Here is a 16,596-nt window from a genome sequence, read left to right on the forward strand (position 1 = left end):
AGATGGCTACCCTTTTCTCTGTAGTAGAGAGTGGAGGTTTCCAAGCTCTAGTGTGTACTAGTATCAACTGCGAGCTTGTTTAAAATGCATAGATCTGGGCCCTAGACCCAGAGATTTTGATTTTGGGAAAAAAATCTACATTTTTGATAAGTACCTGTGTCTGAATGTGATGTGGAGACCTGAGAAAACTATTATAGCTTAAAGTCACTTCTTTACCCAATAATTTCAGTGGGTGCTCTCTGAATTCAACCTGGATAAACTCACTGTTTCCCTCAGATCCTACCGGTGCTCCTCTCTGTTGAGTCTGTAGTAGGAGGGAGTCATTAGGCATCAAGCATACTTAACGTCACTAAGTCAATCAGAAGCCTAAAAAAAACTAACAAAACTGATTTTGAGAAGAGGTGCAATCTGCAAGTTACCCACAAGGTCAGATGCACCATTGCTAGGACTTTGGGAAAAGTATGAGAGACCATAAAACACAATCTTCGAAAGCCTGAATGCACAGAAAGAGGCACGGTTTTTCGGAGAAACTCGCCAGCTTATTCAAGGTGTGGAATCCATGCTAGGCTCTAAATCCTCATATTCTTTAACCACACCAATATACAGCTACTTAATACATCTCAATTTGTCAAATCTGTCGTCTCTACTGAGTCACCATCCTTCGAGTATCTGAGCGTGTCGGTCTCTTTATATGCCTTTTTCTCTTTTTCTGTCTCACACTCTCTCACACACACACAGGTGGCCAGAATCTCATAAACAGGTATTCTTCTGTATTCTATTGTCTTAGAATTAAGTGATCAAGTAGTTCTCCATGAAAATTCTTAAGCTTATTCTTAATACTAAAAAATAGTCTGCAAATAAAATATCTAAGAAAAACTGCTGACCAGTTTTCAGTTGACCACGGTAGAAATTTAATATGTAGGGACATGTACAAAATTTGAGGAAGGGTCATGGGAAAAATATCACTTACCTACTTGAGAGAGTGCCTTGACAGAAGTCCAGAGTTATATAATTACCTTGAATTCAAGCCAGTTCTTCCTGTTCAAAAGGGTACTCCCTTTTCTTTTGAAAATGTTAACCATTTCATCATTTTCTCTGCAGAAGAGCTTTCATAATCCCCTTTTGTTTATAGCACGTTACAGTCTGCCACTGGTTTCTCTATTAAAACTATAAAGATGTAATAACAATTGCTTGAATTTAACCTTTAATTAAATTCCCTGTGTCATAATCTGCCATGGACCCCATTGCTATAAGCCCCCTTCCAAATAATAGTGGATCTGGTTGACGGGCCTAAAATAGGCCCTCCAAGTCTTCATATCTCGACTTTGAGTCAAAACTAAATCACTAGTTATGGGATCTTGTATAGGTCAGCTCCTCTATGCCTTAGTCTCCTTGTCTAATTAATGAGGATTGTAAGACCTACCTTTTGGGGCTAAAATAAGGTTTAAATGAGGTCGTTATGGAAAATGCCACATTTAGGCTCTATGCCTAGCACGTAGAAGATGCCCACTATAAGGCCAGTCTTTCCCTTCCTTGTCAAGCCAGAGGGAAGAGAATGAAATAACAGTTTCACTTAGGCCATATCTGGCTCTCATTATCTGTGCTTCTGAGGGAGCTGCTTAATACAGGGCATGGGGAAAACAAAAGGAAACAATGCTGGATTAGTAGAGTTTAAAGACTTTTATGGAAACATTGCAGAGGGTTGAAAATACAATGAAAACAAGTACAAGAAGGCAGGAAATTGTCACTTTGACCATTTGGTCCAGAGAACAGGAAAACTAAAAGATTGAGTTTCCTCAACTGAAAGTAGGAGCAGACAGACAGGAAGGTTGGAAAAACAATATTTGGTTAGCCCAACAATGATCTTTAGTAATGACGCTAAGCAGCCATAGCCTGACCATTCTGACAAAAATTAATTTGTTTTTGCATTATGTGTGTGTGTGTGTGTGTGTGTGTGTGTGTGTATGTGTGTATGTGATTTAGACAGAGTCTCACTGTGTTACAATCCTCCTGCCTCAGCCTCCTGAATAGCTGGGATCACAGGCACACACCACTGCACCCTGCTCTTTCGGGTGGACTGGGAAATGAACTCCAGCCTTCCATGTAACCTCAGCCCGCTATGCAGCAGGGTCCAGCACATGGTAGCATGTGGAAATCAGTGTATGTATGATTTATGTATCTAGTTTCTATGATGGGACATTAGGGCAGAGTATCAACCTAGCAAGGGCACTGACCACCTTTGAGATTCCTTGTGTCTTATGCTTGTAGTTGGAGAAGTAGTCATCAGTATGTGTGAAGTATGGGACCATGAGCCTATAACCTAAATCTAACCTGCTACTAACCTAAATCAAAACCACAGTTGGGCATCCTTGAGTTGCAGCGGGGAAACTGGAGCGTGTTATGTGGATGTCTACACCACATATTTATCTACCACCCCTGTTACTCAACCCAAAGCAGAAAATCAGGATGAACTGGTAGGTTGGGAAGTCTAGTCTCCCAAATAAGGGGAAAATAGTCAACTCTTACTTTGAAATGAACAAGATCCACCTTATTCATTTATGACTTAAGTTCTGTACAGTACAGGGCACTGCAGATCAGAGCAGGGGAAGCTTCAGAATCCTTCATTCATCTGCCATCTGTGGAAATCCAGAATATTGCTCTTAGTAATCAAGTTCCTTCTATCATTTTTTCATGCAAGCGTGATTTGGAGTGGATCAGGAGGGGCAAAAAATATGACTGGAAGATGAAGAGACCAAAATGGATGGTTGGGTTACTGTTATTAGGTAGCCTGTAAAGAGTAGGATAAATCATGCCAGGTCAGTGCCATGCCTGTGACGAGCCTTGAGGACAAGACTGGCACAACACATATAACCTCTCTGTATTTCATAAGAACCCAGTCTTTGTTCCACACAGTACTCTTAGCATTTGAGAAATGCCACAAGCGTACTACTGTACTCTTAGATGGATAATTATAATGGCTTCCATTTTTTCACACGGACCAGGCACTGTGTTAGATGCTTTACGTATCTGTTATTTCATCTCCACAGCAACATTATTAAGCAGATACTGATTTCCTCGTGTTATATTTATGACCAGATCACCATTCCACATTCCTAACATTCTCTACTTTACCACTGCTGACTTGTAAGAAGAGAATACAGGAGGACTGATATCCACCTCCCCCTGAAAACTAGCAAGACCAATCCCATCTCACCCTACATCTTTGTTTATGTAATTCGCCACAATAAGTTCAAACATCCAAGATACAGTTTCACCTGGCATACAGCTCTGTTTATCTATAATTTGTCTCAAACTCCTATTCCTCCCCAACCCGCCATACTCTTTTCATTAGTCCTCAGTAATTCAGTCAGTTCACAAAATCTGCATCATCCCCTCCTGCTTCTTGCTCTGATTGACATCTGATTCTACCAGAATGCCGTATCACTTCATTAGATACTTGCTTATAAGTCACCTTGTGAGAAAGATCTTATCCTCCATGTCACTCTTATCCTACTTTATATTATATATTCTTATGTGTATCTGTTATTTTCTGTCTGTCCTATGGAAAGTAAACTTTGTGAGGACAGTGGCTTTTGTTCACTAATATCTAGTTAATGCCCAAACTAGAAACTGACATATTATCTTTGCTGAATAAAATATTTCTTAAATGGGACCAGCTGGTTGCATGGTGGTTAAGGTGACTAGACCCCACATGACCATCTACATGGCTTGAGTCTTGGACCTGGATGCTTGAGAAACATGCCAGTGTGTATGTATGTTCAAAATCCCAAAAGGAATGAGAAATGAAGGAGAGGGGATTGCAGCATTACCACCATCCATGGAGTGTTCACTTTCCTTGTCTTTTTCCCACCAGTGAATGCACATGCACTCTGGCAAAAAAAAAAAAAAATCATTAAATAAATAAAATAAGATTAATATCCCAGAGCAAATCCATGACAGGGAAAAGTGAGTAAGTAAGTTGTCCCAGGTCACATTGCTATGCAGCAGCCAGCCCAGTTCTGCATGATTGCAAAGCCCCATAAGCACCATGCTAGCCAGCCACTAGATGGGTTATGTAAGTTCACAATGAGTAGGAATAGTCTGGCTGAACCAGATTATCAGTGATAGGGTGTTAGCATAGGGAATTTTATCAACTGTGCAAGATGCTACACAACCAGTGTTTACTGTTCTCTCATTTGGGAACTGGTTGCTGTATTTTGTTCAGCTGTCACCATGCAAAATGCAGGGTATTTTAGGAACCAGCAATAAATTCAGAATCCTTTGTGGCACAGCTGACAGCATGCCAGTCTGCAGAGCTGGAAGCTACATGCTGACTGCAGTTTGAGTCCCTGGCCCAGCCAGCCTGAAAAATGGGCCAGATGTGTGTTCACATGCCCAGGATTCTAGTGGCCTGGAGGAAGGGGATCTTTACATACCTGAGCTCTGTAGAGGGTGCTCTGCCCTCTACCACATGCTTTGTCTTGAATTAAGTAAATGACAAAAACATTGGTGCATTAGCCTAGGTAAAAATGTGTAATTTACCTTTTCCATATAGTTAAAAGTAGATGAAGGTGTGCCTGGGCAAGGAGAAACAGGGAAATGGCTTAAAGGACTGCGTGGCACTTTAATGCAGTGAGGCAACTAATTCGTACCTAGAAACAGGAATAAAAGTAGTTATGAATGTAGGGGCCAGAAGGTGACGTAATGGTTAAGACACTGGTTCCTACATGGCCGACTCCACAGTTCGAGTTCCAGACTCCGCAGCTTGAAAGACACTATACATACCCCAAATCCCCAAATTTCTAGACGAGAAGAGTAGAAGGATTTGCCCCATGGCCATCCCCTTCTCACTTTCCCTCTGTCACTGCAGAGAGCTTGTGCACCCTATGACACCAAAAAATAAAATAAATAAAATATATAAATAAATAACCAACAACAAAAAGTTATATAAAGTTTATAAATAGAAAGGTCGGCCTCAAAATGCTATGTACACAATGATGACAACTCTGAAAATTCTGTTAGCAAAAGAATTGTAAGAGACCTTGAGGTTCATAAATAGTTGATGATTCAAGTAGTAAGTATTTATTTGGTTATTTCATATGGGTCTTGATATTTAGATGTTTCTGTTTAACTGTTACTACCCAGATGATTAAATATACATAAAAATGAAGAAATATGATGTACCATAATGCAAGCCAAGCGAACACGTCATCCCATCTGCTGCACATCCTCTTCCTTCCTGTCCGCCTCCAGTGCTCACTGACATTCAGTGCTGCCTTTCCTCAGGTCTCTGCCCAGCCTTCGTTCCTCTGACTGGAACCTCTGCAGTAGAGACACCTGCCCCCCATTTTCTTCTTTACTCCTTTGATTACTCTCAGATGCTTCTCTGTCCAGTGTTCTGAGGCCTTCTCCCACTGCTCTCACCCTCCTTCTCTCTCAGATGAGGCCTTTTGCTCATTCTTTTCATTTCCTGGAGCACTTATCTGGTTCCTTTTTGCTCTGTAATCCTCATCCACATTTCACCCTGTTTGCTTCCTGTGCTCATTGACCCAGGGCCTTTAGTTCTGCTTGAAGAAATCCTATTCCATTCCTTCTCTTACAATGTTATTTGCTGCTCCCAGAATCTTTGTCCCTCCCATACTAGTTATAGTTCATGATTGCAAAGTAAATCCACACTGAGCATAAACATCTACTCTGGCTGATTGAAACAGAACAAGAATTTAGTGAAAGGCTATTGAGAACCTTCGGAATTACTAGGAATACTAATGAAGTAGGCTTAAAAAACCACAGGACAACGTGGAGCTGAGCAGCTAGAGCCATGGCCAAAATTCCATGGTCAGAGTCAGTTTCAGGGACTCAACTGCCACAGATGCTGCAGCTGGCTTCACTGGCACTAAATGCTAGACCTGCCAATAGCTACTTTGTCCTCCACCCCTGCTTCTCTGCACAACTAGCTCCTGACCAGATGTAGGGAGGCCTCTGACCCATCTCTGAGCTGCAGAGGGAGCCTAGAGAAGAGTACCTCACCTTTGCACTGAAAGGTGGGCTCTGCCTGCCCAGGTCATGCAGTGGGGAGTTTCTCAGATTCAAGATGAAATAAAAGATCACATGACCTCTGTAGATCTGTAGCAATTGTATAAACTATCTACAGCTTTCTTTAATTCTGAAAGCAATTCTTCCTTTTCAGCAAGAACTCGAGCTTGGACCAGCAGTTAGCGTAATGGTTATGTTGCTGAACTCCCATGTAATCGACCGCAGTTCGAGTCCTGAACACTGTGGCTTAAACTCACGCCGAGCGCATGTGCATGCATGCCCAAGATCCCAAGAGGAGAATGGAGGAAAAGGGATTGAGGCGTGGCCATCCCCCTGGGGGGTAATTTCTCTCTTTCTGTCTCTCTGTCTCTCTGTCTTTCTGGCAAGCTCATGCGCCCTATAGCAAAAACCTCTCAAATAAATAAATAAATAAATAAATAACAACAACTCTGGAGCATAGTTCAGTGCAAAATTGAAACTTTAAGGATCATAGATATATATACAAAGATGTTCATAATGGCATAATTTAGAACAGCAAAAAGGAGGGGAGAGGAGTCAGTCTAAATTTTCAACAATAACCATTTCCATTAACAAGGGAATGGTTAAATGAATTGTGAAATATCCATAGAACTAAATACAGGTAGTCATTAAAAATCATGTATTAAAATTTTTTAACAAAAATTAACTACAAAGAACTTTACTGTATTGATATATAAGTTCTTGGTTACTTATGCATATATGAAAATATTTTATATTAAAATATAAACATATCTAAAGACATAAGTTATAAGAGGATATACAAAATGTTAACAGATTGATAAGATTAGGATTACTTTCTTCTTTATGCTTCTATTTGTCACCCTGAGTTGAAAAGTTACTAGTATTTAGAAGAAAGTCCTTTGAGGGCAAACTTCTATGCATCACTAGTATTTTACTTTTTTAAACTTTATCAAAGTACAGTTTTTCCCAAGTCAACCTCACAAAGTCCTCGGAAATCTTACTTTATCCCAGTGACCGAAGAACCTACCCTGTACTGTAGGATCAGTTCCTCCCTCACCATCAGTTTGTTCCCACCAATCTTGTTATTCACATACAGATCATTCATTCCTGTAAACCCCATACCCAGTCTCTTTAGCTTGTCCAGATATTACCTGGGCTCCCCTTCCCACAAGAGACTCACTCTTCCCTTGCACTGCCCTCTAACCCAAGAATTTGCAGAAGTAGCCATTTCTGAGGTTTCCAGCTCTTCTCTTGCCCAAATCTAAACAGCTATACTCTGTATATTTATATGCTTCTGGCTTCAAGAAACATTGATCATTTCATCATCTTTGACATACTCTTGGAGATAGGCAGGTGACTTTGTCGTCTTCCTCTTGTTCCATAACTATTCTCTAAGACTTTGTTTCCTATTAAGCCTTAAACCAAGCTTCTCTTCTTCCTGTGTCTCCTGACTACACCTTAGTGTTTGCTTCATTCCTCATTTCCTCTATTGACCTGTTTATATAGTGGTCAGTAGCCTAAAAATGTAAGTACTGATTTTGATTAAAAACCTATGACCTCCAGATGGTACACCTGTCCAAGTCAGCTCAGCTTTGACAGAAGGTTCCAGTTCATCCGCGGCTCTAAAGGCTCAATAAAATCTCCCTGCAGCTGTGTTCCTATAGTTTATGACTTTTCTCCATCCTCTCTCTCCATCAATAAGAGGCTTTCAGAAAATCTACTTTTTAAACCAGTGACTCAAAATTAGACTCTGCTTCTCTGTTCATTTTCTTAGGATTGAAGCATGAGTTAGACCTTCCATCTGGCTTTTAGTCTTACCTTCATATACTCTTTTGGATCATCCTCAACTTAATGGTCTCTGACTATGAACCATCCAGGCCCCCAAAAATCTTGGCCATATTCTGTGTAGCAGGCTTAGGAGCTGAGTTCAGACTACTCTAGTTAAATATGTCTTTTCATACATGCAAATGTTATGTTTTAACCATTGATACTTGACCTGTGGTGACCCAACTCTGTAGAACAGCAATCCTGTTGTAACTGTTCTTGATCCTTGATTGGGTCATCTAGCCTCATGACTAGATATTTATGTTGTTCCTGGCCTCTTTCTGTTTTCTAGACCTATAACTTATATTATCCTTAGTATATCTCTTAGACTTCCTGCTCTCAAAGAAGTTTATTGATTGATTTGTTAATTCATCCTGCAGACATTTACTAAACACCTACTGGTTGGCACTGTGGGTAGTCAGAGGCAGTCAGGGAGTTAGACAAATTAAAGGGCTATGTCAATTACTATGCTTTTTATCAACAGTGACAGAAGTCCTGATTCAGACTGACTTAAGTGAAAATGGAATGTATTCTCTCACATACCTGGCAAGTTTAGGGATAGATCTGATTTCCTTCAAGCACATCTGGACTCATGAATCTTAAGTGCTGCCTTTGGGATCTAGCCTGTCTTTTTCTCCAAGTTGTGCTCTGCTTTGTGATGACTTCATTCTCAAGTTTTCCACAGGGTGGTGAAATAGATGTCAACAGTGCCAGGCCTGTATCCTCCTAGGTTTCAGAACAGTAGGGACCAGCAGTTAGCATAATGGCTATGTCGCTGGACTCCCACGTAGTCGACCACGGTTCACGTCATAGACCCAGTGGCTTAAAACTCACGCCGGGCATGTGTGCGTGCGTGCCCAAGATCCCAAGAGGAGAATGGAAGAGAAGGGATTGCGGCGTGGCCATCCATCTGCCCTGGGGGGTGATTTCTCGCTTTCTGTCTCTCTGTCTATCTCTGTCTGTCTGGCAAGTGCACATGCCCTATAGCAAAAGCCTCTCAAAAAAAAAGAACAGTAGAAAAGGTGCCACTGTCTCAGCAGCCCCCCAACTCTCCCTTAGTCTTGTGGATTCTTACTGAATTTTGTGCTCTTCCTTGAACCAATGACTCACTAGGGGAATATGGTGATCTTATTGGTCGGATAGGAGTGCTCTCTTTTGAGCTGCATGTGGAGTCTTCTCTACTCAACCACTTGAATTGAGAGTGAGGGATAAAGTGATCCCCCTGAGAAAAAGGTGAGAATGGTTAAAGAAAACAAAGAAAGCTGCCAATTAGAACCAATCACATGAGTATTCATGATAGGTGTGTGTGGTAGAGTTCCAAATGGTCCAGTCTGGCAAAGGGAGCATTTGACTCAGTGCAGGATAGTCAAAAAAGATTCACTCCTCCTTTACCCCCTTGCTCCTCCTTTCAATGAAATTTAGTGAATGCCTCCTATGTCCCAGGTGCAGAATATAGATTGTTCCAGAAGTGGATCTTCCCTATAAAGAGCTCACAGACTAGTGAGATGTGGAGAGCAGCCAATGTAAGCAAACATGACCTTTAGACACATGCAGAAACGTGGTTTTGTGAGCTGTCATTTGCACAGTGATGAAGGCAATTTGTATGTGAATACTAGCTGCCTATTGTTATTGAAACTGCAGAGCAGTATTGCTCTAGAGACAATTACATGTGTTTAATCAGAGCCAACCTCAAAATATCAGAGAAGCTACATGGCACCAGTTATCTTCTCATCTTCAGCCAATTAACACCCCAAAACAACTGGCTTTGCATTCCATTTCCTCTTCTCCCATTTTTTGCCCTTTAAAACAATAAATTTGAGATCGGTTCAGGGTCACGGCTACCTCTATTAGAGAAGTCAGGCTCACCCAAGCCTCGCTTTTCTATACTATATGTCTTTGTATGTTTATTTTTGTGTTTATTTCTAATCCACAACCTTCCCCACTCAAAAAAAAATACATGTTCTGCCGAGTGGGTCCCGACAGTAAGGAAGAGAGAAGGCCCGGAATTCATTGAGAATTTCTATTTTAAGAAACAGAAATGTTGTTTAACATCTTTACCCAGTCTTGGTGAATTTTGTTTTGCTCAGTGTTTGGAAGGAAAACCCTGTAATCCACATTATTTCTTTCAATTTTTTTGTCTAGGTTTCTGCAAATCTCAGAGTTAAAACTTGTGCTTAATTAAAAGTAGCGTTCTTTAGCCTAGGTTTTTCTTGAAATTAATTTGCTTTTCTTTTTCTATCTTTTGTTTATGTTTTTGTGATTTTATTGTATCTGAGACTTTTGTAGTAAAGTACCTCAAAATAGAGATGCAACTGGAATACACAAACAAAATAACTTTTAATTTCCATTTACCTTGACAGTCTCTACTTCTGATCTGTGACAAGATGTCAATATATCTCTCACTAGTGCCTGGTCATTTCCCCCATATACAGACATCTCTCATTGCATTTATAGCTTCTCTATATAGAGGATCAACCAAGTATTGAAACTGACATGTGTGAATGTGTACTTTTTTTATTTTTTTGAGAGTTTGCAATAGAGCACGTGTACTCATCAGAGAGACAGAAAGTGAGAAATCATCTCCCCCGGGGCGGGGGGGGATGGCTATGCCACAATCCCTTCTCCTCTTGGGATTTTGAGCATGCACACACACGTGCTTGGCATGAGTTTTAAGTTACCAGATCCAGGACTCAAACCATTACGCCATCTGCTGGTCCCTGTACATTTTTTAAAGGCAATAATTGTTAAAAGTATTTTGGTGACATTCAAAATTCAAAAAGTAATCTATTCTTACATTATTTTTTTCACTATAGTTTTTGTTTTCTATCTATTGAAAAGACTGTGAAAACCAGTGTAAGTAAATCAAGTACTAGGGAGGACAGTAACCGTTGTCAGTTGAGATACAAGCAGTGCTTGGAGTCATTCTGATTGCCTTGCCTCCTTGAAATTCTGTGGGTAGAGGCCAGGAATGCTGGCCTCCAAACATCCCGTGACACATAGGACAAGCCCGTACACCTAAATGTTAACCATTTCAAAATGCCATGTACTAACAGGATTTTTAGACTTCTAAAACCTGGAAGGATTCATAGAACGTTTGTAATTTAGGCTAAAAACAAAGCTCAAGGCAAATGAGATTCATAGAATGATATTCTGGAGCTAATAGAGAAAGTCATTTAGTCCAGTCTCTCCCTTCCCTAGATAAGCTAACAGTCACACAGGAAAAGTGAACTGAAGCAGTATTACTTCTTCATCTCCTAAATAGGTTTTCAAGCAATTACCCAATTTCTCTGTGCCTCAGATTATTTTTCTTCAAAAAAGGGATAAAACTTGCCTCAAATGAGTGCTATAAAGATGAAGTAAAATATAATTCAGGTAAAATATTTAGTACAGTAACTGGTCATAGTAAGTTCTTTTTGGTTTGGTTTGGTTTGGTGGTTTGTTTTAGGGCCCATGTGCTCAATGAAGAGAGACAGAGAGAAAGTTAGAAATCACTCCCCCCACCCTCCTGTTGAATTGCCACATGATAATCCCTTCTCTCTCTTTGTGCATGCATGCACACATGTCTGGTACATCTTTGAATCTGCCAGGTCCAGGACTCTAACTACTCAGTTGGCCATGTGGGATCCAGCTGCCTTAGTCTCTATGTCACCTCTGGCCCCTTAGTGAGTTCTTAATAAATACAAGGGCATCTTTTAAAAACTGTGGAAAAATACATATTATGAAAAACAACATATTGGACTTCAGAATGTTTTTGCACCAAAATAGTCTTATTTTAATTCCATTTTTTTCACAGACTTTTTCAAGTTCCTGTGTAGTGATGACTTTAAAAGCCATCACTTTTGATGACTTTTGAAATAAAGTCATGGGATTGAGGTGGTGATTGTCATTATTTCTATTACCCTAAATAAGAGCTAGTTTGAAGCTTGTTTATCCCTCTTCCCCTGACTCTTAGACCCCCCCTTTTTTTTTTCTGTTACACCACCTTGAGGGTCAATGAAGAATGGTTATAGGGACAATTTAATGGAGATTAAAGAAAGTCAATCTGTAGAGCAGCTTATTAGCTAGTAATTCTATAGAAAGTCCGAACAAAAGTATTCCATAAAAAACAGAAGGGACGTATCTTCTCTATAAAAGATAAGAGAGCTTCAAGGAACAAATTAGAAAGATCAGTCTCACCTGAAACAGACTACCTTTCTTTCCTCAGAGCTCTATGAATGGTGTTCTAGATGTTCACACCTGCAGGAAATGTGTAACCTAGACTAGGTGAGTCCCTGAAATGACAGGATAGGTTGTGTATCTAAAGAGCTTTTCAACTGTAGGAGTCTCAGCTGATGTTGTATGGCCCTTGGGCTGGTAAGCTCTCATTGTAGATTATGTCCAATAGGCACATGAAGATGACACCACAAACCCCTTGTTCTGTGGTTTGTGGAGTAAAATGCTTTATTCAATTTTTGCTAAATAAGTCATCATGAGCATGTGATTAAGTGCTGTGTAAATGCTTTTTCCTTTGAAAATAGTAATAAATTATCATACCAACATTCTATGAAGTAGATGTCCTCTCATTTTCTTTAAACATTTTTAAAAATTCTCTGCTGTTTTTCCAAGACTTTTTATTTTACTTGTTAGGTTAGTCAACTAAATTGTTTTTTGGCTAGTGGCCTTCTATACAAATGAGCAGAATTCAGAAGTATTAAGTTTTCTGTGTGGTAAGCATTCAAGAGGGACTTTAAAAAGTTCATGAGAGGGACCGGTAGTTGGTGTAATGGTTTTGTTGCTGGACTCCCACATAGTTGACCAGGGTTCAAGTCCTGGATCCAGTGGCTTAAAAACTCATGCCGGGCACATGCGTATGTATGTCCAAAATCCCAAGAAGAAAATGAAGGAGAAGGGATTGCAGTATGGTCATCCTCATTGGGGAGTGATTTCTCACTTTCCATCTCCCTGTCTCTCTCTATCTCTCCAGGAAGCACACACATCCTGTAGCAAAAGTCTCTCTTAAAAAAGTAAAAAAAGAGGGAACCAGCAGTTAGCGTAATGGCTATGTCGCTGGACTCCCACGTAGTCGACCGCGGTTCGTGTCCCGGACCCGGTAGCTTAAAACTCACGCCGGGCGTGTGTGCGTGCGTGCCCAAGATCCCGGGAGGAGAATGGAGGAGAAGGGATTGTGGCGTGACCATCCCCCCTGGGGGGTGATTTCTCGCTTTCTGTCTCTATGTCTTTCTCTGTCTGTCTGGCGAGCGCACGCGCCCTATAGTGGAAAAAAAAAAAAAAAAAACCTCTAAAAAAAAAAAAAAGAAAAAAAATTAAAAAAAGAAAAAAAGTTCATTGGAAATTGAATTAAAGTACTAGTCAGTTATGGTGCAAAAAAAAATTTTTTTAATCCATTTTTTTAATAGTATATACTTTCCATGAACTTTTTGAAGACACCTCACCAATTAAACCCTCTTAAGAGAAAATCTCATTTGTGCAGAAATTTTCTCTTGAATATCCCAAGGGTCTCCTCTTGAACCCCCAAAATTATTCTATATCCCACAAAAATATTCTCCATAGTTAATCATTTAAAGACACTTTCTTCTCCATCAAGAACAAGCTGGGACCCAGCCTCAGTGATAGCATGATGAAGTGCAGTGCTGGAAGCCACATGGCCGACCATGGGTTCATATTCCCAGGTTCACCTGAAATGCGCCTGGTATGTGTACTCATGATTCTGATGAACTGGAGGGCTGCAGAAAAGGATTGCAGCTTGCCAAGACCCTGTCTTCCTCTCTCATGCACGTGCATACACTTTCATGAATAAAAATTTTTTAAAAAAACTTTTTAAAAAAGAATTCATTGATATATGAAAAAATACTGAATGAATTTTAGTTGATTTTGCCTATTTTCTATGTACCTGTGAGATATTTAAGACCCACAAGAAGTCAGAAGAGCAGCACATGCCCATCCAATGGGTGCTGGCTGAGCACTGGACACCATGCTACTACAAGTTCAGTTAAGTGATCTGTCCCAAGTCACATAGTAGGAGAACCAAGACAACAACCCTGCCTAGCTTCTAAATGGATGAAATTAAATACATAGTGTTTGCTGCAGCCTACTGGAAAAACTTTTCAGAAAAATAATTTCAAAAATCCACTCCAAGAGCACAGTGTTCTTACTGCAGAATGCCTCATTGAGATTAGTATCCTGTATTTTAATTTGACCTTCAATTTCTTTTTTTTCTTTAAGGTGTTGTGTAACGGACCAGGAACATGTGTACCTATCTGTATATCTGCCCTTCTCCTTGGGATACTAGGAATAAAGAAAGTGATCATTGTCTACATTGAAAGCATCTGCCGTGTAGAGACTTTGTCCCTGTCCGGAAAGATTCTGTTTCATCTCTCAGATTACTTCATTGTTCAGTGGCCGACTCTTAAGGAGAAGTATCCCAAATCTGTGTACCTCGGGCGAATTGTTTGACAGATGGCAACTTACTTGTTTAGAATTTGGGGGTCAAAAATAGTATTTAAAATAATTGAGAAAAACATCTACATGTATATTGTAAAGGCATCTGAAAAGTCTGAGAATTATTGATGGTAAAAAGTAAAAAGAAAAAAAAATGTACAAATAACTTAGTGAAGAAACTGAAGTTTAACTATTAAATGTTTATGCTTCTGTATATCAGGTTTTTTTCTAGATAAGAAGTAAATATCACTACCTGAAAATCATCTTAGGACTTTTTTCCCTAGAACTAAATATAGCGTTTGTATGATTAGTAACATTTCCTGTTCTATAGCTTTTTTTTTTTTTAACAGTACTCTGCATTTTTAAAAGGAAAGAAAAAGAGAGGTGTTTTTGAGTTTTTGTTCAGATACAGCAGGCTTTATTTCCTGTATGGGAGTAGTGGTGTCCCTAGTGAATCCCTTCAGCAGAAAGGAAGCAGTTACATGAAATTGGCTTCATGACAGTTTGCACTTCACCAGCTTCCAGAACATTGAGCATAAAACATTCTCTTTTTGTTCCTCAGTCTTTATGAGTAGTTGGCCTCAATTCAGAGTACCTTTAAAATTTCTTCTGTAATTGTTAAAATAAATTAAAGGGTAACCAACTATTGTAGTAATAAAACCATGATTCTGTTTATCAAGAATCTAAACTCTCAAAACATACTTTTCAAGAGTTTTAGTCAGTTCATAATGCCATGGTTGTCGTTGCCTCTGGCATTTTAAGGTGTTTAGACTCGTGAGAGTTTATGTTTACTAGACATTTATGTAGCGCTTGCTGTATGCCAGGTAGTCTTCTAAACACTTTTCAACCACTATTTCATCCTTGTAAGAGCTCCATGAGGCAGAGACTGTTATTATCCCCATTTGCAGATGGCTTGTCCAAGATCCCATGACTGGTAAGTGGCAAAGGCAGGATTCAGGCCCAGGTGGCCTGGCTTGAGAGTGGCACCAGTTTTATGGGAATGTGGCCTATGCACTCACCTTGGGTTCCACACTTAAGAGGGCCCTGCTCTCTGTTTAATACTCTGCGGTCACTCTCTGAAATCTCTTAATCATCTTTAAACAAAAAGACTCACATTTTAGATCCCACTAATTATGTAGCTGGTCCTGCTTAAAACTTTGTGCTTCCCATGACTCCATGTCAGAAGTGCATCATCTAGAGCAGCAGCTGACCTAGGGAGCTCCTCAGCACACAGGAGTCTGATTTCTCTCCTGCTCGGCTCTGCTCCTATAGCAAAGCAACAAAAAGTGAGAAGACTCTCTTTTTTGTAGTATTCGAGTTTATAGACAATATGGCTTTTTTTCCTCTAAATTTTTTTGGTTTTGTAAGCATGTTATAAATCTAATAAGAGATGGTAGATGATAAAAAGATTGAAATAATAATAAGACTGAATTTTAGTGAAAAGCAGTATAATCACCCATGACATGAAATTAAATTGCAAGGCTGGGACTAGGCAGTGGCACAGAAGTGAAAACACGACCCTTTACAAGGCAGACCCACATGGGAAGGTTGTAATTCATGCCCTGAGACCTCCCTGAATATGCCAACCACGCATGTGTCTGTAACCCAGGGCTGGGTGGAGCTGGGCACATCGCTGCATCAAGACCCTGTCAGGAATGTTATACTCTGTCTCTCTCCTTCTCTCTCTCTCTCAGTCTATTCATGGAATAAATACATAAACTTGAAAAAAAAAATGTTGAGGTGAAGTAAGCTTTCTTGTTCTTTTAGAAAAACTGTTTCTCAGGGCCAGCAGGTGGTGTGGTAGTTAAGGCACTGGATTCCCACATGACCAACTGCAGTTTGAGTCCCTGACTCAGCGTCTTAGAAATCATACCGGGTGCATGTGTGTGTGTGTGTGTGTGTGTGTGTGTGTGTGTGTGTGTGTGTGTGTATGTGTGTGTGCATGCCCAAAATCCTGAGAGGAGAATGGGGGAGAAGGGATTACAGCATGGCCTTACCCCCAGGAGGTGATTTCTCACTTTCTCTCCCTAATGAGTGCACATGTCCTATGGCAAAACCCTAAAAAATGAAAGAAAGAAAGAAAAAGAAAATCTCTTTCTGTATCAGGTAACATAGGTGCATCTGCCATCAGGACGTTTCCCAAGGTCTTTGGCTACAGAAACACAAGATAAATGACAACTCAGAATGGTGAGAAATGGTGAGAACACTTTGCAGTCTGAATTCATTGGCCATGGGGCAGCCAAGTGGTTGTTCGTTGTGCTTAGATTATTTTTTAAGGTTTTTAAATTAGGTGGGTTTTCT

The 16,596-nt window shown here is 40.1% G+C and overlaps 1 protein-coding gene across 1 annotated transcript in view; it reads left to right on the top strand.

Annotated features, from left to right (window-relative positions):
- Positions 1-15,995, top strand: part of ALG14 (ALG14 UDP-N-acetylglucosaminyltransferase subunit) — a gene marked incomplete at its 5' end in the record, with an annotated part of 93,331 nt that extends 77,336 nt beyond the window's left edge. The window contains 1 exon segment of the mRNA XM_014583052.2: positions 14,080-15,995. Coding sequence (XP_014438538.1) covers positions 14,080-14,310 — 231 coding nt within the window.
- Positions 15,996-16,596: the final 601 nt, after the last annotated feature.

This window comes from Tupaia chinensis, unplaced genomic scaffold, assembly GCF_000334495.1.
Source record: "Tupaia chinensis unplaced genomic scaffold, TupChi_1.0 Scaffold144016_1, whole genome shotgun sequence".
Lineage (NCBI taxonomy): Eukaryota > Metazoa > Chordata > Mammalia > Scandentia > Tupaiidae > Tupaia > Tupaia belangeri.